The 26,500-nt window shown below is 44.4% G+C and overlaps 1 protein-coding gene across 1 annotated transcript in view; it reads left to right on the forward strand.

The window, feature by feature from the left end:
- Positions 1-6,629: 6,629 nt before the first annotated feature.
- XK (X-linked Kx blood group antigen, Kell and VPS13A binding protein) overlaps positions 6,630-26,500 on the forward strand; it is a 63,332-nt gene continuing 43,461 nt past the window's right edge. Inside the window, exons 1-2 of the mRNA XM_027054176.2 lie at positions 6,630-7,236; positions 16,803-17,065. Coding sequence (XP_026909977.1) covers positions 6,992-7,236; positions 16,803-17,065 — 508 coding nt within the window. The 5' untranslated portion in view covers positions 6,630-6,991. The remainder of the gene's footprint in view (positions 7,237-16,802; positions 17,066-26,500) is intronic.

Genomic DNA, 26,500 nt, shown 5'->3' on the forward strand with positions numbered 1-26,500 from the left:
TTTATAACCTAATAACTGAGGTTTGACAAACAGGTTTTTCAGCATTTACACCCCCGTGATTCTTCAGGTAACTGACTGCACTATTAAGATAATAGTATTAACTTTCTGATAATTCAAGAAACAGTCATTTTCTTGGTCTGTGTTAAATTGGAAACTCTTTCATGGCAATTTATAACCTTAACTTTCTTTGACACACTAAGATTGTAATCAAGGTAGTACTCAAATTGTTTCAATTTCTGTAGAGAGCAAATCTCAATAATTTCAATGCAACCAATGTAAGCTTGTGATTTATAACCATGTTAAGGAAACGAATAAAAGGAAAAACATTAGTAATGCAAAGAGACCTCTCCACCTCACAGGATTCTCATGAGAGGTGTCGGTGATAAAAACGAATATCAGAGAGTTTTGTAATAGGCAGTTAATTTGTATATTTTAAAGGGAAGCTGTATTTTCAGTACCTACTATGTGCATAGAAAATCGTGCTCAATTTTGACTTCAAGTAAGCATGTCAGCCACATGGAATCTCCCCATGGATGCAGTGCTTGGGGTCTGGATCACATGATGGGTAAAAATGAAGTGCATGTTTTTTATATTCTAGAACCAATCCTGACTATACTATTCGTGCCTCAGTAGGTTCTGGTTCGCTGGGGCTTAGTAAATAGGAATAGGCTGGTTTAGCTCCGGAGCTCCTTTTAATGCAAATATTTGTTTTGCTTGCTGGAAGCAAAGGATTACAGTGCCAGAAAGGAGCTGATAGGCTAACTCAGCAGAGCAAAAGTGAACTGGAAAATAAAGTATTTTTGGTGGAGTTTGGTCTGCAGTGTAATTCAGGACTCAGAACTGTGCAGCATATAGCGATAGAAATATACTCTCAATTACATATAAGGCCTGCCTTTGGGGATCTGGGTTATTTATTCAACATAGTCCTGGATTAATAGCTAAATGACCAGCCTCAGATTCGCCAAGCCCATGTTATCTTGGCATAAACTTGGCAAGGAAAGCAAATGATAGGGCAGCCTAGTGGTGGGTGGGGAAGGCTTGCTGGAGTTGGGCATCTCAGTGTGAGTTGTGGATGTACTTTTAATGCTAAGAACCAGTCATCTTACTGGTTCTATTGCTGCTGGGTTACTGGTGGGTTCATCTTACTGGTGGGCTCTATCGCTTCCTGGGACCTCTACACACCCCCACCTCGATCTTGATTCAGCAACTTCTTGTTCTCCCTTTGGTCTTTAAATAGTACATTCTGATGTTTATTTTTTCCTGTGTGTGCTTAATCATGTGACCTCCTTTTGCCTGGGAGGGCAGGCTTTCTCCTTATCTCTTCCATCCATGTCAGTCAGTTCGTAGTTAAAAGCTCCAGGCTGAATAAAGCTGGACTCCCCTCTGGACAGAAGGGGAGGCTTCTGACCTTGAGGTCAGCCACAGCAGGAGTTGGGCCCACTGTGCAGTCAGGTCACAGGTCCAGGACGGCTCACCCTAAGTGCAGCTGTGCAGGAGAATAGAACGGTAGCCGCATTTATCCTGCTTCTCCTCCATAAAGAAGCCTGGTCATTTTATTTGTACTGTTGTGAAAAATGCCATAGTTGATGCTACATTAAGTATCTGGGCCTCCTGCATTATCCTAAATCTCATGGCGGGAGGGCGGCCCTCTCTCCTGTTTCTTTAACAGAAAGTACTACTGAATTGAGTGGATAATGTCTTTAGGGTTAAAAAATAATTTTAAAAAATTAAAAAAAATTTTTTTAATTTGCTTCAAATACTGAACCTTGTCATTTCCACCTAGATTAGACTCTTCCACAAATGGCAAAGTCCCTTATCTGCAGAAATTCCTGCATCTTCCTTTGCCTTTGTACCTGTTACTTAACACCTCTGAACTGAATTTGGAAAATCACTTAAAATGAAAACCAAATCCTAGTTTTGTTCTTTGGAGGGGTTTGTCGGTGAATAGTGTGGTCAAAAGAGCAGACTATCCTTTCTTTTGTTGTCTTTCTTCTCCCCGTACAGTATTGAGGAAGAAGGGAGAGAGGAAGAAAAGATACAGGAGGCGAGGCTTGACTGTCAAGGACTGTGAAAACCCGGTTTACAAGCCCTTCCTGTTTGTTTCCTCTTTGGTTTTTCTTAGTTGTACGTGGGTGTGGGTGTAGGTGTGTGTGTATGTGTGGGGGGGGGAGGGGGACGAGAGGGAGACTGACTTAGGGAGAGCCAGTATCACATATGATATAAAACCCAACAGTTAGCCATTAACTGCCTTCTAATAAATTAACACATAATTAACGAGGGCGCTAGTTATACTTCTCATTGTCTATTTTAAGCATTCATTTTCATTAAAACTTCTGCCGGGTTAAAGCCATTAGTAGCCAACTGTAGAGGATAACAGGAGTTTCACAAGTAGAGCCGCAAATGTGAGTTACACGTAATTTTAAAATTGTCTAGTGGCCTCATTAAAAAAGTAAAAACAAAAAGATGAAATGAATTTTAATAATGTAGTTAATTTACCCCAGTAGATCCAAAATATTATCATCTCAACACAGAATCAGTGTGCAATTAGTAATGGGATATTTGACTTTTCTTGTATGGAGTCCTCAAAATCTGGCATGTATTTTATGCTTACTGCATGTCTCGAATCAGACCAGCCACATTTCAAGTGCTCAAGAGCCACATGGCCACATGTGGGTTGGCTACCATATTGGACAGTGCAGGGCTGGCATCCCACCTCTGTTTCAGGATATTGAAAAAGTCTCCCTGCAGCTTATGTATGTTTTTGTTGTTAGGAGAGAAAAGTAGAAACAAAACCCTGCACTGCATGTTGTTTGAGTACTGTCGTGTTTCCTCAAATTTGGGACACTAGTACCAAGAGCTGCCCTGGGAGAATGGATTCTGTGATTAAATGTTAGGAAAGTTCTATTCTTCTACCCCCTTTTGGAGATTTATATGGTGCATTAACATATCACAGACTGAGAAAACTCTCTGTTGCCCAGCCGTCACTATAAAAACGTGGTTAGTCTGGGATGGTACGTTTATGGTATACTTATAAATTTTCTTCTTTCTACGGAGGAGTTTTAATACTCTTCCCCACCCCCTGGCCCATTAAAGATACCAGAACGATGGTTCTGTCCCAGACTATTAATCCCTATTAATTATCTTGCCCTCACAAAGACCTGAGGTCATTCTTTACACTTTGGGGGACAAGAATTCTGGAAATTGCCACAAGTGTCTCTACATAGGAAAAAATTTGTGTCTTCCCCTCTTTCTCCACTCTTCTTGGAGCCTATCTCTACTTATTCTTTGGATTTAGAATCACCTGAGAGCCAAGATATATCTTGTTCTAGAACCACCTACTAAAATTGAAACCAGCAGATGGCTTTAATGTCTTGCACATGGACCTAGATCTTCAGAAGGTACCCAAATACACACCTTCCTCTCATTCTCTCAATTATGAGCCCTCTAAAAAGATGAGGGTAGAAACATCTGAATGTGAATATGTGTAAACACAGAATACAGTTTCTTAAGTAGAGGAATACCGTTCCTGCTATTGCTTTCTTTTTCTATTTTGTGTGTGATGTTCATTTACATGCTTTAATGTGTACTGTTTTTGTAAAGTGTGTAAAGTAGCTGTTAGCAGTCAGTTTAAAGAACATGTAGACGATACTTAACAGCTGTCAATCTTCAGCAAATTATCTTCTTGCCTTTGTTTTAGTGGGAGCTCTGATGCCGCCCCATAGGTTTCGTTTTACTATCTGTGCTTACGTGGCAATTACCAATTATTAACTTCTGTGGCTGAATTTGGTCCAAATTGCAGTAACTCTTACAATGTCGATGTATTCAAATAAGATTGATTTTAATGATCAATTTTGTCTCTGTTTCTTAGGACGTTAGTATTTCAATATGAGAAATGTCTTCTGAAGTTTTATATAGACTCTCCAGGAGTAGGAGTGGAACATCCGAAATGCAACCGTTTGGTTTTAGAATCTGTCTGATAGAAGGACAGCCCCTTCTCTAAAAGGGTAACAGCTTTCCCAACTTTGAACATCTGGGGGAGCTCTAGTTGGAAAGGAAGTCTGAATTTTAATCTCATGGATTTAATGGCGCTAAATTAACATTTTTAAAATGGATTTTGTAGAATCCAATTATTAAGGGAAACACTTTGCAAAGCCATATAATGGGGGAATAGTCAAGCACCACATGTTAGTTTTGGAGTGTGCGTTTACCAAGTGAATAGAATTTACTTCACCAAAAAGATCTTTGCACAATTCACAACACTTACAGAAATATGATTGTATCATTGGAGGAAAAATTCTCACCCTCCTAATGATACATTTCACATTCTCTAGTAAACTAGCGCAATTCCTTATTATTTTAGGGGATACAAAAGAATAATCTGTCACTAAACTATAACTGCTTATTCCTAATTGTATCTAGGAAGGAATACATACTATTATTTAAAGTAGTATTGAATTTTAAAGAACTGATCAATAAATTATTAATAAAATTGTACTTTTGCAATACATTTGCCTCAGCACAAATGCAAAGTTAACATAAAATTATAAAAAATACACCAAATAATATAGATTAGTTGTTATCACTTTAAACTCCTAATTTCTATTAACATTAAATCCAAGTTATCTGTTGTATATAACTAAAATTTTGGAAGTCTTGCACACAAAATGAGAGGCTTCTTAAAAAATGCGTTTTTGCCAAAAACAGGTTCTAAAACCTCTTGCTAATTATTATATTTCTTTAGGGGTACTTTGAGGCGCTTTCAAAGACATATCTTTAGCAGATAGGTCTAAATTTAGAGCAGAACATTCTGTTAGATATTTTACTATATCACAAAATGTTGTAGTACTGTATTTTATAATGAAACCAAATTCTCGAGTATTCTGGTACGTTACATATTATTATACCAAAAAAAACCCACTTTCTATAAGACTATTATCATGTACATAGTATTTTTAAAAATGGGTAGTTCAGTCCCAGGAAGAAAGTAATGCAATACATGACATTAAATTGATCTTTAGTCAAAATCCATTTAGGTATTACAGGGAAAGAGCAATCATAAGCTCGAATGTATACATTATTCTCAAGGACAAAATGGTAACTGATAATGCATAAAGACACGGTCACTGGGGCAAGTTAGCTGGTGTGCACGCTGAGAAGAATCAACTTGCAAATGCTCATCAGATTTTAGCTTTTCATATTGGTTGTTCCTGGAGGGGGAAGTTCGGTTGATGTTGCCTCCCCTTTACGTGGGGGGTTTTCTCACAGCTGCTGCATGGTATAATGAAATCTCTTTAGAAACAAGATTGAGTCAGAAGCTTAGAGATGCACCTTACTGTTTTAAAAACTGCTGTTACAATGTTCTAAACACTGTGATCTTTCCAAATGTGTTTCTGTATTAGTTTTGTACTGTAGACAATAGTTCATCATAAACTGGACTCTATAGTGTTTAAAGCAATGTTATTTATTGGCTTATCCTTCCCCATATTTATGTACAGTCTACTTAATCATATGAAACCTGTGATAATCCTTTGCCTTAAAATAAAATCCAATGCTAAATATTGAGTGCACTCAAATTAATAATTCTAAGCTACAAATTAACTTCTCCTTTAAAGCTTAAGACAGTGTCAAATAAAATATTACACAAATATTCTGCGGAGTGTTGCTGTCTATTCTGTATTTGTGACTGTGTATGTATCTTGATCCAGGGCATGGTGGCCTGCTGGGTTCTATAAATAGATATTAGTAATCCTTTTAGAGAATGGGCCTGCTACCTCTCAGCTGTCGGCTGAATCTTCCTCTTAACCCTTGTAAATAGATTTTTCTATGCCACACAAGAATGAAGAAAAACAGTCCTGTGTGTTCTCTTCCTGTACCATTTTTGTCTTGATTTCTTCTGAATGTTCATATTCTATTTGTGTTGACAACATTTTCCTAAGTAGAAAAATGCCAGATATGCCTTATGATTGATGTAATCACCTCATTTCAGCAGGGAAAGGAACCTTGTCATTATTAAGGTCTGATCCCTTATGGAACAGGTTAGGACCGGAGTTCCAGAGAGATTTAGTGGGTTGCTTAAACTCTGAGGGACAAGGGTGGGCTGAGCCCATCCCGACATTCACAAGGTTGTCACAAGCTCAGTGAGTGAAAAGGAATTATGTTAGTCCCGGCCTGGCACACACTAGCAAGCAGAGGTATGCCTTGGGCTAGAAAACCATTTCCTTATTAGGTCCTGGTTTTCACTCTGTGTTAGCCATAGTTAGAAAGGAATACATTTTGTAGGCAGTTTTTCTGGGAGAGAAGGTAGTGGCTTCGAAGGATTGTCTGATGCTCCTTCACCACTGGATGCAATGTTTTACACCACTGTGTCTGGAAGACTGAAGGGCACGCTTATTTGGCCCATTGAAATGGTGAATCCTGGGTACATGACTTTACACTTGTACTTTGAAAAGCATCTCTGTGGTCTGGTTATTTTTAAGTGACCGGAAACGCTGGTCCTTTGAGGAATTAGGCGTTCCCCAGGCCCACAAAATAGAGACTGGGATGTAAAGGCATCTGGGCCCCATTGGTTGCAGTTTTTCAAAGGGATGCGATCCGGAGCTGGGGACAAGGGCTCTAGGACCCAGAGGCTGAGCGCGGGGCCAGCTGGGCCCGCCGCAGCCGTTGGGGCTGCGGCAACAGCGGTCTTGGGACGCGAGTTCGCGGCTAGCCTGAGGTCGGTCGCCGCAGAGACGCAGCGGGCACCGCGACGCGCGGGCGGCGCACCGTGCGCGTGGGCGTGTCTCAGCGGGGCCGCGCTCCCCGCCCCACCCCGGCCCGGCCCGTCGCCCCCAGGCCCAGCTCCAGCGCCCAGGCCTCTGGGCCAGCCCCGTGCCCTCGGCGGGCTGCGCGGAGCGCAGGAGAGTTCGGGGCCGGGCATATGTCCGGAGCCCCTCGGGCAACCGCCGCCGCCGCTACTGCGTCCGCTGCCGGTGCGCGCCGCTGACGCGCGGAGATGAAATTCCCGGGCTCCGTGCTGGCGTCCGTGTTCCTGTTCGTGGCCGAGACGACGGCGGCGCTGTACCTGAGCAGCACCTATCGCTCGGGCGGGGACGGCATGTGGCAGGCGCTGACGCTGCTTTTCTCGTTGCTGCCCTGCGCACTCGTGCAGCTCACGCTCCTCTTCGTGCACCGCGACTTCAGCCGCGACCGCCCGCTGGTGCTGCTGCTGCACCTGCTGCAACTCGGGCCGCTCTTCAGGTGCGTGCGGGGTCCCGGCCCCCTCCCCCACTGCCCTGGCAGAGGGGGCGGCCTTCCGGGAGGAGCGGGTGGCAGGACCCGGCGCCGGGCCCAGGCCGGCCCGCCCTGCTCCTGGGCCCCACAGTTCCAGTCACGCGAATGCGACGGGATCCGGGGAGAGTGGGAATAAAGCTGGGGCGGACCGCGTTCCTGTTAGGTTCTCGCCTAGGGCATTGCCAATATTCAACTGCACTTGACCAACAGAAATGGCAATTGCATGTGGTTGGACCTCATGAAATGCAAGCCTTCTCTGGGGTCGGGTGGGCTCTGGCAGGATTGGCTTGTGTCGTGACAAACCCTTGAGAAGTGTGTGGGCCAAATCGCCTTTAGAGCAAAAAGCGTGTGCAGATTCTTTAATGTGCCAAACACGTGGAGTTTACTGTGTGCCGGGCACTGTTCTGAGCACTTTGCAAATATTAATCTACTTCTCATACCGAGTTCTAGAAATCCACGCATCGTTCTCTTGGTGTAGAAACGTACAGGGTTGTAGACATGCCTTCCGGCCTTGCCTAACTTAAAACACAGTCGTTGAAGCTGGAACATAGAGTATCATGAAGACAGAAAGTTGCAGTGCGTTAAGAAAAACTATTAGTGACATTTCTGGAAATTAATTTTTATTAACACAGAGCAAGTAGACTGCATGGTAATGAGGTAGATTCTGGCAGATCTAAGGACCATGAAGAGAGTTTAAAATGTGTTGTTTTGACGGCTTTCAACCCTGTAGGAAACGCAAAACAAAGGATTTTTATCTGGATTAGAAAGCAGTTTCTAAGACTGAATTTAGACACAGGTGATAAAGGAATTGGAAGAGCTAGAAAGGCCACAGCTCAGCTACCAGAAAATTCAGCTAGCCAGGAACCTTTCCTACCAGGCACTATCTCCCCACCCCCACCGCACCCCCAACACACACATAGACAAAAAAAAAAAAAAAAGTCCAGTGGCAAGATAGATTTCAGAGAGCCCTATTATAAAACTTCGCACCTCGTATTAAATACAGCTATCCCCACCGACACTCAACGATACTGACTTGGGGTTCACACACAATCAGGACAAACTTGGTTAACAAGTTTCCCAGCTTCCAGAAGCCACAGAATCCTAGAAGGGAAGAGAAACCGGTACATAAGCAGGACTAAGGCGTTGCTACTGCCATCTAAGAGCAAGAGAAGGGTTGCGGGGTGGTGGGAAAGGGGAGAGAGAGAAGAATTTTTAAAGTCGTGCCGTTTGGAGCCATTTAGTGAGGAATTAGTCGTCTCTGGCCAAGTAGGCTACAGCATCCTGACTATAATCCTGCTCAGTAAAATCAATGGGATCTGATTTTGGGCAAGGCACTCATCATTTATTAACCTCACCTGGGAAAAGAAAACTCACTGCTCACTTTTAAATGAAGTGACAGATAAAGGGGGACTGATGTTTCTCAGGGCTCCTTGTGCTGAGTGGTTTGGTAGGAACTTATATCCCTCAGTACATTGAATCCTCACCTTGAAGTAGATGTCACTGTTCCCATTTTATAGATGAGGAAAATGACACCCCAGGCCACATTCACAAGGCTTCTTAGAAATGGAGTTTGGTTAATTATGTTCCCTGCTCTCTGTGAAAGAAAGCAGAAGATTGTGGAGTACGTTTTACCAGTAACTTCCATCTTAAATTAAGTAAGTTTGGTCATCTTGGCAAAATTAAAAAACACACAACCTAAATAGCTATCCGGGTGAGTGATCTCTACCATTACTGCCATTTAAAATATTTCTGAATACGAAGAGTGATCCAAGACAAAGCTAATGACATAATATGTATAAAAATAGGATGGCACATATAAACCTGAGCTCCAGGAAATATACCAGGTTGCAGAGAGTGGTAATTTCTGGATGATACATTTATGGGTGGTTTTAATTTTCTCCTGAAAAATACAGAAAAGTGCATCATTTTTTTTCATTTATTTTATACTTCTCTACATGTTTCAGGTTTTATAGTAAAAATATTTCAACTTTATTTAAAAAAAGTTTGGTGCTTTGATAACTTCTCAGCTATATAAAAAGTTGCAACACCATAAAAAGACCTCTGTTAACAGAAAATTCTAAATGAGTCATTATCCTCTTGGGGGAAAAATAAAATAAAACAGAAAATAAAGCAACAAACAACCTCCTTCTATCAGCAAGGACTCTCTCATTCTAATGCTGCTGATTTATTTCAAGGAGATCTTGGACCCATGTTCCTAGAGCTGAGATACACAAAATGTGGTTCCAACCCTCTTAGCTTCCAGATTATGTGAGAAGCAATTTGCGGTTGTATATTAGCATGACTTAATATCTTATTGGGAGTTTTTCCTGCTGACAGTTTGATTCTTTTATAACTCCAAGATGTCAGCTTTACTTAAAGATCAAAATTATTTCCCCCAGAGACAAAGGAAAGTCATGGTATGTTTCTTTACCATCTTTATTGATTTGACTTAGTAATACTTTGAAATTGCTTTTGGAAAAATTAGCTCTGTTTATTTTTGGTTAGGTACTAACTAGACAAACTCAGGTTCTTTTCAGGTGAGATGTTGTTTTTGAGTTCACTCAATCCCACGTTACACTGTAATGATCATGGGCGGAAGACTAAAAACTAGGCCCTGCTCCTTCTTTCCTTTAGAGAAGCACTAGGAGAGGACCATAGTTCATTTATCAGTCTTCTATTTAAAACTGTAGTTGCAGTTTGTCTGGTTGTTTCCTTATTAAGGCTGGGTTTGAATGATATGAGCAGTGAACAGTATCTTGAATTTCTTTTTTTATTTTAAGGGCAGTCTTTTGTGAATGATAAATAGATATTCTGGAAAACCAAAGGGGGGGGGAACTTCATAACAACAGAATTTATCATTCTTTTACAATTATGTTAATTTTATAAAATTGGGAGAAGGAATAAATATAAACAAGTTTCAAGTGCAAGCAGTTTTTCTCCATTTTTGTTTACTGGTAAAATGAGGGGAAAATGGTACATGAAAATCTGGGTTTATAAAAATGAAAGCTGTGAATTTCCAGTAATTTTGTATAGAACATTGCAAAATGATTCACCATAGTATTTCTTTCTGTAATAAGCTTTCACAAGACTTTATAAAATAATAGTCTAATTTTGAAGAACTTTTTTCTGTTTGCAAAGTGCTTTTACATACAGTATATAACTCCATCCACTGTAAAACCCTGTGACTTAATTGTCATTATCTTTTTTGTTACAGTTGAGACATTGAGGCTCAGGGAGATCGTGCAAGTGGCTTTTCAAAGGTCACATGGCACTTTCTGTTTACCCAGTTTGATTCTTGTGTCACGTCATAGAGCATGTACGTGTAGGAAATAACGTGGTGTGTAGGAAATCATAGTCAGTATTTCTTTTGAAAACGTGTTTTTTATTAACTGCTTTAGGGGGTCTCCAGTACCACAGGTTATTTGCGCAGACACGAACAAGCATGGTTTCAGCTAAGGAATAAACTCCTTCCACTGTGATGCCTGAAAATGGGATAAAGTGAAAAAAATGGATCCGCCTACTGATTATCTACATTATGGGCCAGCAGACTATGCCTCACAGGCCAAATCCCCCTACTGTCTCTTTTTGTCAATAAAGTTTTATTGGAACACAACCGTGCCCATTCATTTAACGTATTGTGTATGGCCACTTTTGCACCACGGTGGCAGAGTTGAGTCGTTGCAATACAGACTGTGGCCTGCAAAGCCTAAAATATTTACTCTTTGTAAATACTTTACAGAAAATGTTTGCCAACCCTTGGTCTATATGATACTGAAAAGCAACCTTGAACAATTTCGATGAAAATACTTAATTTACAGCTGTATTTAGACCATCTCTCAAGCAAAAAAACAATTTCTTTTTGGAGTAATTAGATGAGCCTTGCAGAGTTCCAAGAAGAATGGTAGTTTGTTTCTTATCAGTTTTCTTAACCAGGTAGTGGCAAGTAGTGAAGTCTCAGCATCATATACAAATTTATCAAACACTTACTATGTGTTAAAAAAAAAAAAAAGTCTGTGCTAAGATAAATGTAGTGATTGGGAAATACAGTGGGTTGTGAGGGTGTCCATCTGGGCTTCAGGGCCACCTCTGTGATTAGCCATTCTGGGACTTTCTGTTGTCTACCAATGGATACACTAAGGTTTCAGTTTGTCAACAATTCTGCACATGCTTTCTGTTTAAAACAGCACCCTCAACATCAAGAGAATTGCTTTCTCCTCTGAACCTTCATTTTCATTCATTCACCTCTTAGCATGTGCTGGTGTTTGGTTGGTTGTTTAGTGTTTAAAAATTCTAAGCTTGATTTTTTTCAGGTGAAACATATTCGTTGTTTAAAGGACAGAAGAGCAGAAAACAGATAAGCACAATTTACAAAAACCCTCTAATTTGCCTAAAGAGAACAATTTTTAACATTTTCCTGTATGTACTTACTAATATTTTTATAGTGGTAAGCTGGCAAACTCTCTCTTGGGGGGAAAAGCCCTGAATTGCAGTGTTTGCTGATTTCTGTGATGTAAATATTCCCATCATGGCCTATTTCAAGCTACTGGTTTTCTTTTTTAATGTTTATTTATATTTTGAGAGAGAGAGTGTGAGCAGGGAAGGGGCAGAGAGAGAGGGAGACAAAGAATCCGAAGCAGGCTCCAGGCTCCAAGCTGTCAGCACAGAGCCTGACGTGGGGCTCAAACCCACAAACCGTGAGATCGTGACCTGAGCCGAAGTTGGATGCTTAACCGACTGAGCCACCCAGCCAGGCCTCAAGCTACCAGTTTTTTAACAACAGGCTCACATGATTCCTAACCACTTAACAGTTTGTTGAGTCAGTATGAGCCAGTTCAAGCACTCTAGTGTGTATGTGTATGTGTGATTTATATATATTTTTTATATATGTAATTTTCTTTTTATAAAAAATGGAATTTTCTATATATATTCCATTCTAATTTACTCCTTTCACTTATCAAATATAGTAAACATTTTTATGCATTAGTACATGTGTGTCTATACCATCAATTTTAAGGACTGGGTAATACTTCATTGAATACATATATTATGACTTATTGAATTATTTTATTTGGGGACCCTTAGAGTATTCCCAGAACTGCCATTACAAATAATGCTATGATTCAAATTCTTGCATTAGGCTTTCTGAGTTAATTTATGAGAAATATTTTATAAACTGAAAGTGCTATATAGATATTAGTTGTATACATTATTATCCTTATTAATATATGTGCCATTTTCCATTTAGATTGTGAACACGTCGGAATGAGGCAGGGGTACCCCAGCTGTCTTTGCATTCCCCACAGCACTAGCAGAGTATGTCTGCATTCATCACATATTTGAGAATTAAGATGATGGTCAGTTTATTCTGTCTTCTCCTTGTTGTGTGAAGTTGCTAGGCCTCAAACAGTTCTCATAGATTAGAGGTTTTGCCCAGAGAAAATTCAGTTAGATTATCTGGACTTGAACTCATAACCTGAATTTCATTATTATCAGTTGAACAAATTGTCCCAGGCCATTTTACCTGTTTTTATGTATTATATTAAGGTGGCGGTGACCCCATTGGACAAAATGTAGCAGACAAACCTGCTTCCACTGCTCCTTCATCCCTCCCTCCCTCCCTCCCCTCTTTCTCCCTCCCTCTCCCCTTCTCTCCCTCCCTCTCCCTCCCTGTCCCCCTCTCTCTCCCTCCCTCTCCCCCCTCTCTCCCTCCCTCTCCCCCCTCTCTCCCTCCCTCTCCCCCTCCCTCTCCTCCCTCTTCCCCCCTCTCTCTCCCTCCCTCTTCCCCCTCTCTCTCCCTCCCTCTCCCCCTTCTCTCTCCCTCCCTCTCCCCCCTCTCTCTCCCCCCCTCTCCCCCTCTCTCCCCCCCTCTCCCCCTCTCTCCCCCCCTCTCCCCCTCTCTCTCCCTCCCTCTCCCCCTCTCTCTCCCTCCCTCTCCCCCCTCTCTCCCTCCCTCTCCCCCCTCTCTCCCTCCCTCTCCCCCCTCTCTCCCTCCCTCTCCCCCCTCTCTCCCTCCCTCTCCCCCCTCTCTCCCTCCCTCTCCCCCCTCTCTCCCTCCCTCTCCCCCCTCTCTCCCTCCCTCTCCCCCCTCTCTCCCTCCCTCTCCCCCCTCTCTCCCTCCCTCTCCCCCCTCTCTCCCTCCCTCTCCCCCCTCTCTCCCTCCCTCTCCCCCTCTCTCCCTCCTCTCCCCCTCTCTCCCTCCCTCTCCCCCTCTCTCCCTCCCTCTCCCCCTCTCTCCCTCCCTCTCCCCCTCTCTCCTCCCTCTCCCCCTCTCTCCCTCCCTCTCCCCTCTCTCCCTCCCTCTCCCCCTCTCTCCCTCCCTCTCCCCCTCTCTCTCCCTCCCTCTCCCCCCTCTCTCTCCCTCCCTCTCCCCCTCTCTCTCCCTCCCTCTCCCCCTCTCTCCCTCCCTCTCCCCCCTCTCTCTCCCTCCCTCTCCCCCTCTCTCCCTCCCTCTCCCCCCTCTCTCCCCTCTCTCCCTCCCTCTCCCCCCTCTCTCCCTCCCTCTCCCCTCTCTCTCCCTCCCTCTCCCCTCTCTCTCCTTCCCTCTCCTCCCTCTCTCCCTCCCTCTCCCCCTCTCTCCCTCTCTCCCTCCCTCTCCCCCTCTCTCCCTCCCTCTCCCTCCCTCTCCCCCTCTCTCCCTCCCTCTCCCCCTCTCTCCCTCCCTCTCCCTCCCTCTCCCCCTCTCTCCCTCCCTCTCCCCCTCTCTCCCTCCCTCTCCCCCTCTCTCCCTCCCTCTCCCCCTCTCTCCCTCCCTCTCCCCCCTCTCTCCCTCCCTTTCCCCCTCTCTCTCCCTCCCTCTCCCCCTCTCTCTCCCTCCCTCTCCCCCTCTCTCTCCCTCCCTCTCCCCCCTCTCTCTCCCTCCCTCTCTCCCTCTCTCTCCCCCTCTCTCCCTCCCTCTCCCCCTCTCTCCCTCCCTCTCCCCCTCTCTCCCTCCCTCTCCCCCCTCTCTCCCTCCCTCTCCCCCTCTCTCTCCCCCTCTCTCTCCCCCTCTCTCTCCCCCTCTCTCTCCCCCTCTCTCTCCCCCTCTCTCCCCCTCTCTCTCCCCCTCTCTCTCCCTCTCCCCCCTCTCCCCCCCTCTCTCCCCCCTCTCTCCCCCTCTCTCCCCCTCTCCCCCCCCTCTCTCCCTCCCTCTCCCCCCTCTCTCCCTCCCTCTCCCCCTCTCTCTCCCTCCCTCTCCCCCTCTCTCTCCCTCCCTCTCCCCTCTCTCTCCTTCCCTCTCCTCCCTCCCTCTCCCCCTCTCTCCCTCCCTCTCCCCCTCTCCCTCCCTCTCCCTCCCTCTCCCCCTCTCTCCCTCCCTCTCCCCCTCTCTCCCTCCCTCTCCCCCTCTCTCCCTCCCTCTCCCCCCTCTCTCCCTCCCTTTCCCCCTCTCTCTCCCTCCCTCTCCCCCTCTCTCTCCCTCCCTCTCCCCCTCTCTCTCCCTCCCTCTCCCCCCTCTCTCTCCCTCCCTCTCCCCCTCTCTCTCCCTCCCTCTCCCCCCTCCCTCTCCCTCCCTCTCCCCCTCTCTCTCCCTCCCTCTCCCCCCTCCCTCTCCCTCCCTCTCCCCCTCTCTCCCTCCCTCTCCCCCCTCTCTCCCTCCCTCTCCCCCCTCTCTCCCTCCCTCTCCCCCCTCTCTCCCTCCCTCTCCCCCCCTCTCTCCCTCCCTCTCCCCTCTCTCCCCCCCTCTCCCCTCTCCCTCCCTCTCCCCCCTCTCTCTCCCCTCTCCCCTCTCTCTCCCCCTCTCCCCCCTCCCCCCTCCCCCCTCCCCCCCCTCTCCCCTCCCCCCTCTCTCCCCCTCTCCCCCCTCCCCCCGCTCCCCCCTCCCCCCTCCCCCCTCTCCCCCCTCTCCCCCTCTCTCTCCCCCTCTCTCTCCCCCTCTCTCCCCCTCTCTCTCCCCCTCTCTCTCCCCCTCTCTCCCCCTCTCTCTCCCCCTCTCTCTCCCCCTCTCTCTCCCTCTCCCCCCTCTCCCCCCCCTCCCCCCTCTCTCCCCCTCTCTCCCCCCTCTCCCCCCCTCCCCCCCCTCCCCCCTCTCTCTCCCCTCTCTCCCCCCTCTCTCCCCCCTCTCTTCCTCTCTCTCCCCCTCTCTTCCTCTCTCTCCCCCTCTCTCTGCTTCTCCCCCTCTCTTTCCCTCTCCCCCTCTCCCTCTGTCTCCCTCTTCCCCCTCTTCCCCCCCCCCCCCCCGCAAACAAACAGCTGTGCACCTTCTTTATCCCAGGAACAAATGAACAAAGGTAATGGTCATAAAATATGTCTACTTCATACTCACCAGAGAGGCTCTTGCACTTCCTTTCTTACGTCAAGTTTTATTATTTAAAATTATAAACATATTCTTGTTGCCATAGTTGCCTCGGGTGAGAGTACAAAGTTAATAGCATTCAGTAAAATAGATGAAGCCATAAAATCTTTCAGCAGCATTATAAGGTGGTTATAGAAATGCGTGTTTGGAGAAAAAAACATCCTTTAGCAATTTTTAAACCTAAGACCACAAGCATTTTTCTTATTCCTGAGAAAAACCCATTTTCCTTAGCATCTTATTATGAAGATTTTCAAATATACAGAAGACAACTTGAAAGCATTGTACGGTGAACACCCAAGTACTCACCACCTAGGTTCTACAGTTAACATTTTGCTTCACACATCCATCCATTCTTCGATCCAGTCATCAATCCATTTGCGCACACGCGCGTGTGTGTGCGCGTGTGTGCGCACTTCAAAATAAATCACACATCAGATCCGTATCCATATCATTACCTAGAGAGGAAAATCTAATCTTAGAAGCCAGGTACTCAGTCTAGAAGGGTGACTTTTTTAGGCTCCATCCCTAGGGCAGGCTTATTCCATAAGTAAGTAAGTACTTATTCTGTTAAGTAAGGGGGACAGACCTCCAGGAATGATTGACTTTAGTCATGTCCCATAAAGGTTTATGAGAGCAGAGAGCTAGGTAGTATATTGCAGTCTTTTAGGGAAGTGCTAGATGGCAAGCAGCTTTGTGCTAGGGTATCTCCCAACCATAGCTACTGCCTTAACAGAGGCAATAAGGGGCATCTACTGGATTTGGAAATATACATACATACACACACACATATACATATATGTATATACACACACACATACACAAACATACATGCCCATATACTGTATTGTTTCCGTAATAGTGTGGCAAAGTAAGTATTACCTCTCTCTCCTCTCTCTCCCTTTATAATTGAGAGGAAGGATTCAAGGGTTAAAGGAATTGCCCAGGGCTGCACAGCTAGTAAGGGTCATGAAGGAAAATAGAACATTCTTCTCTGGCTCTGGAGCCCATTTCCTACTTGGTTTCCTTGCCTCACTGGCCTTTGGTGTCATCTCTCAATTAGGTTCACACTTATTTCCAGTTGACCTGCTGGAGGGCCACAAGAGGACTGCCTGCTTGCTTAGAACTCCTTGGAGTGGATGATTCTAGAGAAGGGGATATCCTTCAGAGTAGCCAAGTCAAAGCCTTGAGAATCTCAGCAGGGTAGCTGAGAAAAGACAGAATCCTGTCTGTCTCTGATTATCGTGACTTGATGATTTGTCTCCAGGTGTTTTGAAGTCTTCTGCATCTATTGTCAATCAAGCCACATTGAAGAGCCTTATGTCAGCATCACCAAGAAGCGACAGATGCCCAAAAATGGCTTCTCAGAAGAAATCGAGAAAGAAGTGGGCCAGGCAGAGGGCAAGCTCTTCACCCACCGATCTGCATTCAGCCGAGCATCAGTGATCCAGGCTTTCCTGGGCTCTGCTCCCCAGCTGACTCTGCAGCTCTATATAAGTACCCTGCAGCAGCACATAACTATTGGAAGATGTATGTATATGTATATTTTTATTTCTGCCTGCATTTGGTGACCAAAGTGGGAGGTAAAACACAAAGTTTGTTTCAGGTGAAATTCAGGTGAATGCACATGCATGTGCATTAAATTCTGAGTCTGTGTTCCAATTACTAAGCTCAAAACTTAGTTAAAATAATGTGTTTATTTTGCTTATGACTCTGCAATTTGCACAGGGCCAGAAGGGCTCACCTATGCTCCACTGTACATTAGTTAGGGTGGCTCAAAGATGAGGGGCTAGAATCCATCGAGGGCTCATTCACTCCCATTACTTATGGTTGATGCTGACTGTTGCTGAGAGCCTCATATCTTGTCCATTTCATCTATCCATGTGGTCTAGTTTGGGCCTCCTCACAGCATGGTGGCTGCTTTCAAGGTCAGTGTCCTGGGAGTGAGAAAGGGCAGGTGAAAGAGTATCACTTTTTGTGATTCCACCCTTGGGAGTCATGTGACATTACTTCAACTATGTTTTCTTTGTTGAAGCAGACAGGCATCCCATCGAAGTCCAAAGAAACGGGAGGGGAGGAAACTTTGGTTCTCGATGGAGAATGGTAGAGTTCTAGAAATTCATTGCTATGACCATTTTGGAAAAATACAGCTTGCTGCTGGCTGAAAATAACACCTGCCAGAATCTGGGCCTCTTTGGATTTTGCCTCTGTCATTCAGTGATAGTTCTAAACCAGCTGAGACCCTTGGTTGTAAGAACTTTGTGATAAATGATGGATTCAAGAGCACTCTGTTATCTTCTTAAAGTTGTAATACGTATATCAGCATTTAAATGAACACAGTTATCTAACCTTTGGACTATTCTCACATTATCAAATTGAGGGCAGGTTTTGGTTGAGCCAGATTTAAATTTTTTTAACATTTATTTATTATTGAGAGACAGAGAAACAGCATGAGCATGGAAGGGGCAGAGAGAGGGAGAGAGACAGAATCTGAAGCAGGCTCCTGGCTCTGAGCTGTCAGCACAGAGCCCAACGCGGGGCTCGAACCCTCAGACAGTGAAATCATGACCTGAGCCGAAGTTGGACACTTAACCGACTGAGCCACCCGGGGCCCCAGGTTGAACCAGATTTTAAGAAAACCTCTACACGCCTAAGACACAAGTGAAAAACTTTGATATGCGGAGGGGAAATAACTCCTCCCAAATATTAATATTATAGGTAAATGAAAACCAGGTTTCTGGTAAATTTTACTATATAGATAAACAAAAATGAGTTAAAAGCCTTAATAAGCTGAAAAAATATGTATTTACGGTAACACTGAAATTGAAATTTTTAAAAATAAATCACTTACTAATTTTACTTCCTTAACCATTAACTTCTTTCTGCCTGTATTCTAGGCTAGATGGTAAAATGGCTTAATTTATGGCTGGGTCACAGGGTATTTGCATATCACAGCTGTCTCCCTTATTTAGGTTACCTCAGTGTGACTATGATTCTTAAAACATACCAGGCCCTTAAGTTGAGGTTTTGAACCTTGGTATATTAACATGTGTAGCCCCCCATAGCTCCAGATGGACAGTAGGTACTCAATAAATTTAGCAGCATCCTTTCTCTAAAGACTTAAACCTAGAACGGGCATTGACCAAGGTGAGTCCTCTACGTGCCACTATACCCTTTTCCCAGTTCATTGTTTCTCTGTGTGACAGGGACACAGCAAGAAACCAGATGTGGTGATGGCCTATTTGATTTTTACAGGTAGATCCAGTATTTTTCCTCAGGGTTTTGAAAATGAAGATTGTTTTTGTTGACCTAAAGGGGCAAGCTCAAAATCATAAATATGAGTTTATTTGGGAATAGCCAAGGAACTATAATTTGGGACACACAAACTATAGCAAGCAACAGGCGAGTCTGCCCTAGTAGGCTGTATTTCTGGGCAGGGAATGTAAAGAGGGGAGAGTTCACTTGGAATCTGTTAAAATCAGAACAAGTAGAGACCAGCGTTAAAAATTACCCAGGCAGACAACCAGTCCAGCCATACAAACAAAGCTCACCTCAGGTCATTTTGCAAGACCAGGTGACCTGGGTCCTATCTTGTTCATGCCTCTGGAAACCATAAACAGAACTTTCCAAGGCTGATATGAAGCAACCCCTGATGACTTCTCTATCATTTAGGAAAATTCCAATATTACCAATTTTTTGTTTGTTTTGTAAACCAGGCATTTACGGGAAAGCAGTCTGTCAGTCCTTAATTTTGTTTTCCTTAGGGCACATGCGTGAGATTCTCCACTTTGTATCCTCTGACTGTTTTCAGTTGAAGTTTTTTCACATTTCCCCTGTTTGGTCAAGATCTTTCACAGAAAATGTTACTGATCAGTTATGTCCTTCAGGTGTATTTGTTACCCTTTGTCAACAGTATAGTTCTTTATGGGTGGATTGTATGGAGCTGAGGAGAGTTGCCCTCAGGGGGCTTTTCCCAAGGAGCTGAGGACCATCCCCCATTGTTTTTCCTCACAGAGCTGAGGAGGACCCCATCCTCAGGTGTCTCGTCCCACGGAGGAAGGAAATGGTAGGGAATTTCAGTGGCCTCATTTGAACAATAAGAGGATTGAAAAAGGAAGGAATCTCCATTCTGTCCCTTTAAGATGAATGGTTTAGTTTCTATGGTCATTTGAGTTTCAGGAAAAGCTTTCTGAAAGGAAAAGAATTGTATTTTGTACATACATTTGGGAAGAAGACATTTTCTTATTAATACAAAAACAGTAGAAATTTAATTAAAAAGATTAAACTGAGGACAAAAAGCCCAATGACAGCTAGCGATTGAAATGCACTTCTCAGTTTCCCCAACTACCTATGTTTAATAGATCTAAAATGTCCTGAGTTCCGGGAGGTTGGCCAGCTTCGGCTAGCAGGTTGATAATGTCCTTCATTATTTTTAGTTCTTGTGTTATTTTCCCTGACTTACTGACATAAAGACAACATTCTTCTCCAAGTAGGACACAGGTTTCCCCTGCTGAGTAATGAGGAGGCTTAGGGCCCTGCGGTTTTGTAGAATTACTTCCGCAAGGGTATCCATTTGGGTCTGTTGCTGTATTCAAAAGCTTGGACAGAAGCATTAAAAGTGGTGGGCACGACTGTAGAAAGATTGCGAATTGTTTTGTTTTGTTTTTTTTAATTTTGCTACTTCAACCCAAGGAAGAAAGTCTCTGGAGAAACCATGCCAAAACCTTTTCTGTCCACTGTAGGGTCATATGTAGGCATCCAGCAATAATTATAACCTTTCCAGTTCTGACATATCCTTTAAAGTTGATAAGAGAAAGATCCTACATTAGGTATATAAGCAGTAGAGGGAAGAGTTTCTCCTATTTTGGTATCAAGGGTAAGGCAGCAATCCCTTCCAATTGAGGGTAGGTGTAGACTATGTTTCTTCCACATAAAAAGAAATACCCAATGTCTTCTAAGGATAAGGCATAATTGGGTCCTTTTACCCAGATTCTTTTCCCTGGTATGAAAGAAAAGATCTCAGGATCAGAAATAATCATTTATACAGAGCACATGATAATCTGTTTTACTAGCATTATGGGGATGGTTACATGAGCACCTTAAATTTCTATAGACCTGAAGTTAACAAATGAGCTGATCTAGTATAATAAGATTTTGGTTGGGATCTGGAAGATCTCTAGGGAAATAGTAAGTTGAATTAAGTTTCCATCTTTTACCAGATTTTTGGTCAATTCCCAATGAATTACCATTGAGTGGGAGCACATTAGCTTCCCATTTTCCCATCTTACTGCATTTTTATTGCCCTACCATAGAGGTAACTTAATAGGGAAGATGCTATACTCTTCTGGATTCCAACAAGGAGTGCATTCATGTTCATCTGGGTCACATAAAATAGTATAGTTATAAATATTGACTGGGAGATATCCTAGAGTTCTGCCATTCCTGTCATCGTTTTTGAAACAGCGAAAGATTTGGGATAAGAGTCCAGACCTGAATGAGAGTATCCCCTTATGAGTAGAGGATACCCAATGGAAAACCATAATATTTTGTGCCAGTTTTTCAGAAGGAAAGACGTGTGGTTTCAAAGGTACCAAAGGAAAATCCTACACCTTTGCCAGGTAGGTTTTGCCATCCTTCTAAAGATAGTGCCCAGACCACCAGTTCAGGCTCATCATGAGTATTGTTTACTCTTACACAAATCCAGAAATCAGTAACTTTAGCAGAAGCAGAGAGTTTTTGTAAGGTGGAGCTAAAAGGATTTATTAAAGCTAACATAAAGGATAATAGGGAAGCTCAGGAAAAAAAAAAAACAATGGAAGGCCGGAATGACATGATTAAACATAGAGTAAGAAGAGAAAAAAAAGAAAGTTATACGGGCCTGGTCCATGCATCTTGTGCATGCTGTCTACTTCTGATGTCGTCTGCTTCAGTTCTTGACATTTTCAGTGTTCGGTCACCAGATGGTGTGCCAGTCCATTCAGATTTGGGGGCTTTTTTTTTTTTTTCAGATGAGACACATGAATTCAAGAGTATTCCTTGAAATTTGGCTGCTCAGAGGTTAGTTATTAACACCTGGTAGGGGCCTTTCCAGTGACATTGAAGGCAGTCTCCTTAGAGATACCTTTTCTAATAGATGAATCTCCAGACTATAAGGTGTGATATTTGATATCTTCATCTCCCAGGAGTGTGCCATGATTATTTTCTATAGACTTTATCAGGTCTTTGTAAAACTGAAGTACATCTCTCCCTCTATTAGTTGTAGGTCCAAAGAAGTCAGGTCCAAGTGCATTGGCCCCTCTGTAATTATTTCACTAGACCAAAATTTATGTATCCCAAATAGAGTAGATAAGAACCGATGATAGTGCTTTTGGCCAGGGTATTTGAAAGCTCTCAACTTATTTAGCTAATTGAGTTTTAGTTACTCAACTCAAACATTTGTATGTTTGACCAGTCCTGAAGGCTGAGGATGGTAACATGGCAAAACACAGCTGCAGAACTGGCCAAGGAGTATAGACTTATTGAAGTATTTGGCTGACACTGATAGCCTTTAGATTCCCAATTTTATTTTTCCTTTTCAAGGGCCATTTGTTGTATTGCCCTAGTTAATTCTCTTGGGTTGTCACTAGAGGAAACAGTTTTCTGGAACATGACAGAGGTTTGGTCTATGGATCCCATAAGAATGGGGTTTTTGCAGAGACATCAGCAAGGTGGTTTCCTTTGGCTTCCAGAGAGTCAGACTTAGAATGACCAGGGACTTTAATAACAGCCAGAGGTTCTGGAAGGAGTATAGCATCAAATAAATTTTGGACATAAGGACCATTTTTAATTTTGTCTCTGCTAGAAGGAAATCCTATTGTTTCCATAACATTCAACATCATAGGCTACTCCAAAGGCATATTGACTATCAGTATAGATATTTATGCTTTTACCTTTAGCTAGGATATGTGCTTGGGTAAAGGCGTGTAATTTGGTTTGTTGGGTGGAAGTGGCCAAAAGCAAGGGCGCAGACTGACCTCAAAAAGAGTTGAGTTGATATTGTATACTATTTACCATTTTCATTTTAGGGAAAAGCCATGAGTAAACCATGAGAAATCAACATTGGCCAAGGCGGGGGGTTCTTCTAAGTCGTCATGATGAGTTAATAGGTGATTCATCTTAATTAAACAGTGATGAGGGGTTTTGTCTATGGGTGAAGGAAGAAGGGTAGCAGGATTGAGATTGTTGCAATGAACAAGAGCGATATGAGAGGTGGTTAGCAAGAAAATGTCATGAGAAGTGAGATGGCTTGCTGAAAGACATTGTGCATAGTGTGAGTTTAAGAGAGCTTTGACAGCATGAGGTACAGAGATGATCAGAGATGATCCATTGATACTGTCCATCATATGATTAGGAATGCATTTGGTGCAAGGGACAAACACGTGACTATAGGGTCAAACAAGCTGGGGTCTATTTTGCTTATCTAACAAGAAATTAGGAGGAGGCAGTTGCTGGCATTATTTCAGCTGCTCACAACAGTAAAGTTGATGTCACTATGATTGTTTTGGCTTTCCCTTGGGCTGCTACTGTAGTGCCAACTATTATAGCTGCATTCAAGGCAGGAAGAAGGGGTGAAGGCAGAAGGGCGAGTATATTTCTCCTTTCAATAGTGGGTAAAGCTTTCCCCCAAACCTCCCTAATAGACTTTATTCAGGTCTCATTGACCAGAATTGGTCACATGGTCACCTAGGTGCCAGAAATGCTAGGAAAGTTGAGCATAGGAATGATTGCCCCCCATTGGCTGAGACCAATATTCCTCAAACTTCCCTGATGATGATTAGAGTCACCTGGGGCAGGAGGCGTGTGAAAAATATACAGATTACCATTTGCTGAGTCTGGGATGGGAACCCAAGATATGTCTTTTTATTTTATTTCTATTTTGTTTTTTAAACAAACATTCCAGGTGGTTTTTATAATCAGCAAAGTTTGGGAACATAGGCCCATTGCCACCCAGAACAAAATTGTGTTTTCTTAAAATAGAAGGGGAGGAATGGATACTGAGTAGGCAGCTGTGTCGGCCACACCATGTAAATGAGGTTTAGAACAATAGAAGTATCCATTCTTGACAGGGTAAGGACATAAAGTCCATCAGAACCAGACCATATTCAGCATTCAGTCTATAACCATCTCTCTGATTCTGTGCCCACTGAGCAAACACCGATGAATATGGCCTCAGCAGATCTTGGCCTCGGGGAGAGAAAGTAGAGTTGGCCAAGTAGTCCACTGGAGAGTTTTTCTAAATTGCAATATAATTAGGGGCACCTGGTTGTCTCAGTCAGTTAAGCCTCCGACTTCGGCTCAGGTCATGATCTTGCGGTCTGTGAGTTCCAACCCCGTGTGGGCTCTGGGCTGACAGCTGTGTCTCCCTTTCTCTCTCCGCCCCTCCCCTGCTTGTGCTCTGTATCTCTCTCTCTCAAAAATAAATAAATATTGGAGCGCCTGGGCGGCTCAGTCGGTTAAGCATCCGACTTCAGCTCAGGTCATGATCTCGCGGTCTGTGATTTCGAGCCCCGCGTCAGGCTCTGGGCTGATGTCTCAGAGCCTGGAGCCTGCTTCCAATTCTGTGTCTCCCTCTCTCTCTGCCCCTCCCTGTTCATGCTCTGTCTCTCTCTGTCTCAAAAATAAAAATAAACATTAAAAAAAATTTTTTTTTAAATACTTACATTTTTTTTTCTCCTGTTCATCATGTGCTCAAGCATAGCCCCCTGCCCCCTGCAGCCCCCTGGACTGTCATAGACTGCTGGTCAGAAGTTGCCTAGGCAGCGTCGACAAAGGGATCAGAGGAGCTGGGTTGGCCATCCCAGTTCATCACTTTGTGGCCATGTGATCTGGGACACTCCTCTGTTGCCTCTGAAAAGCACTTTCCCGTGTGAAATGGGGATAATAAGGGTTCCCCCATCTTTGGATTTTTGCAAAGATTAAGTCATTGTGTGCCTGTCAACTGGCGCATAGCGCAGCGCCCGGCACAGGGTGCACCCTGAGTGCGTAGCTGCACGTGTCTCCCTTTCTGTAGACCACATGCTTAGGCGTGCTTCCCCAGGTGCCCCTGGCCTGGATCTCACGCGATGGCCGGGGGCCTGGGCCACTGGCTGTGAGACCGCAGCCTGCTGAACCTTGGGGAGAGACAGAGTGCCACGCAGAGGAAGCAGCCAGAGGTACACCCAGGAACCAGACAGGCCTCAGCCTGGTTTCCTCTCTGCTCCCCTCTGCCTGGGGACTCACCCTCTCTCTGCTTCCTGCCACCATCTTTTAAAGTGTGGAGTTGGCTTAGCCTTTACCTACTTCATAGGAGTGTCCTGACAATAATAGTGTCAGGGTTGTGTTTAGAGCTGATTTGAATATGTGCTCGTACAAATCCAAGAAACTTTTCTTGCTCCACAATGCCATTCAACCAAACAGTTACAGAAGCCTCACTGTCAAGATGTCTGCCTTTCCAAGTTGTGATTTATTGTAGAGAGCCAGGAAGCCCTCTTTGCCTTAGCCAAGCTCAACTGTTACCCCTGTGTTCATTTGAGTAGCAAGCAGGTATTTCTCTCTCTCTCTCTCTCTCTCTCTCTCTCTCTCTCTCTCTGTCTCGCAGTTGCAGGTGGAGATTCGCCTTCACCTGGTTACAGGATAGCACCCACATTGCCACCTCATCCCTGAAATTGAGTTTCTTTGTGACTGGGGCATGGTTTCTCATATTTAAGTGTCCTTCAGCCAACAGGGACTGCCTCCAGGGTGGGTCATGCCAGAGAATCAGTCATTATGCTAAGATCTTGATATGTTGGTTAAAAAGCTGTCTGATTTTTAGAAGCAGTTGATTTGGCTCATGGCTTTGGCTTGTTTTAGCACAAAATAGTCCCCTGGGTACTTCACCAGAAGGCCCAGCAAAGGAATTTATAAAGGCCAGAGAGGAGCACCTCAGGGGCTCAGTCTGTTAAGCATCCAACTTTGGCTCAGGTCATGGTCTCACGGTTCGTGGTTTTGAGCCACACATCCAGCTCTGTGCCCACAGCTGAGAACCTGGACCCTGCTTCGGATTCTGTGTCTCCCTCTCTCTCTGCCCCTCCCTTGCTTGCTTGCTTGCTCTCTCTCTCTCTCTCTCTCTCTCAAATAAACAAACATTAAGGCCAGAGAGGTGAGAGTAGATGGATAAACCATGTTGGGTTAGCAGACCTGTGTGGTCAGGTGGTCACTTTACAGTCCATGCAGTAATCCACACTAATGGTCTCTGTGACACCTGTAGGGAGCCAGACTTCCTGGGCTCCTTCACACTGTCTGGTGTCCAAAGTGGAATTTGAAGGTTTAATGACCCTGTGTTGGCAAGCCCTCTGTGGTCACAGGGGCATGGGACAATCAGGCAGAGCAATACTGCCATCCCTTTAAGAATTGTACTTCAGGGGAGCCTGGGTGACTGAACCAGTTACGCGGCTGACTCTTGGTTTTAGCTCAGGTCATAATCTCATGGTTCTTGGGACGGAGCCCCATGTTGGGCTTTGTGCTAACAGCATGGAGCCTGCTTGGGATTCATTCATATATTCATTCATTCATTCATTCATTCTCTCTCTCTCAATAAATAATAAATTTAAAAAAAAGAACTGTGCTTCAGCTATGCTTGTGGATTTCACAGGAAACATGGGGGCCAGGGCCAGTACAGGATGGGTGTAAATGCAGCCCCTGCCATATCCCCCTCCTACACGTGCACAGGTCTCCTCCACTCAGGGGAGGCAGGTGGAGAGGGGGAATCACTGCTCCTGGGAAAGAATGAGCCACCAAGTTTAGGCCCTCTGTGCATTTCAAAAAAGTAGGAGGTGGAGGATGGTGAGGAAGGATCAGCTCTAGCTTGGGCCCTGGAGGGAGGACACCGTTGATGACCAGTGCCCTGTTGGGAATGGGAAACTAAAACCAGAGTGAGTGGGGTCCGGGGCTGAGGGGTGTGTAGCTGCC

This window comes from Acinonyx jubatus, chromosome X (assembly GCF_027475565.1).
Source record: "Acinonyx jubatus isolate Ajub_Pintada_27869175 chromosome X, VMU_Ajub_asm_v1.0, whole genome shotgun sequence".
In the NCBI taxonomy this organism is placed as follows: Eukaryota; Metazoa; Chordata; class Mammalia; order Carnivora; family Felidae; genus Acinonyx; species Acinonyx jubatus.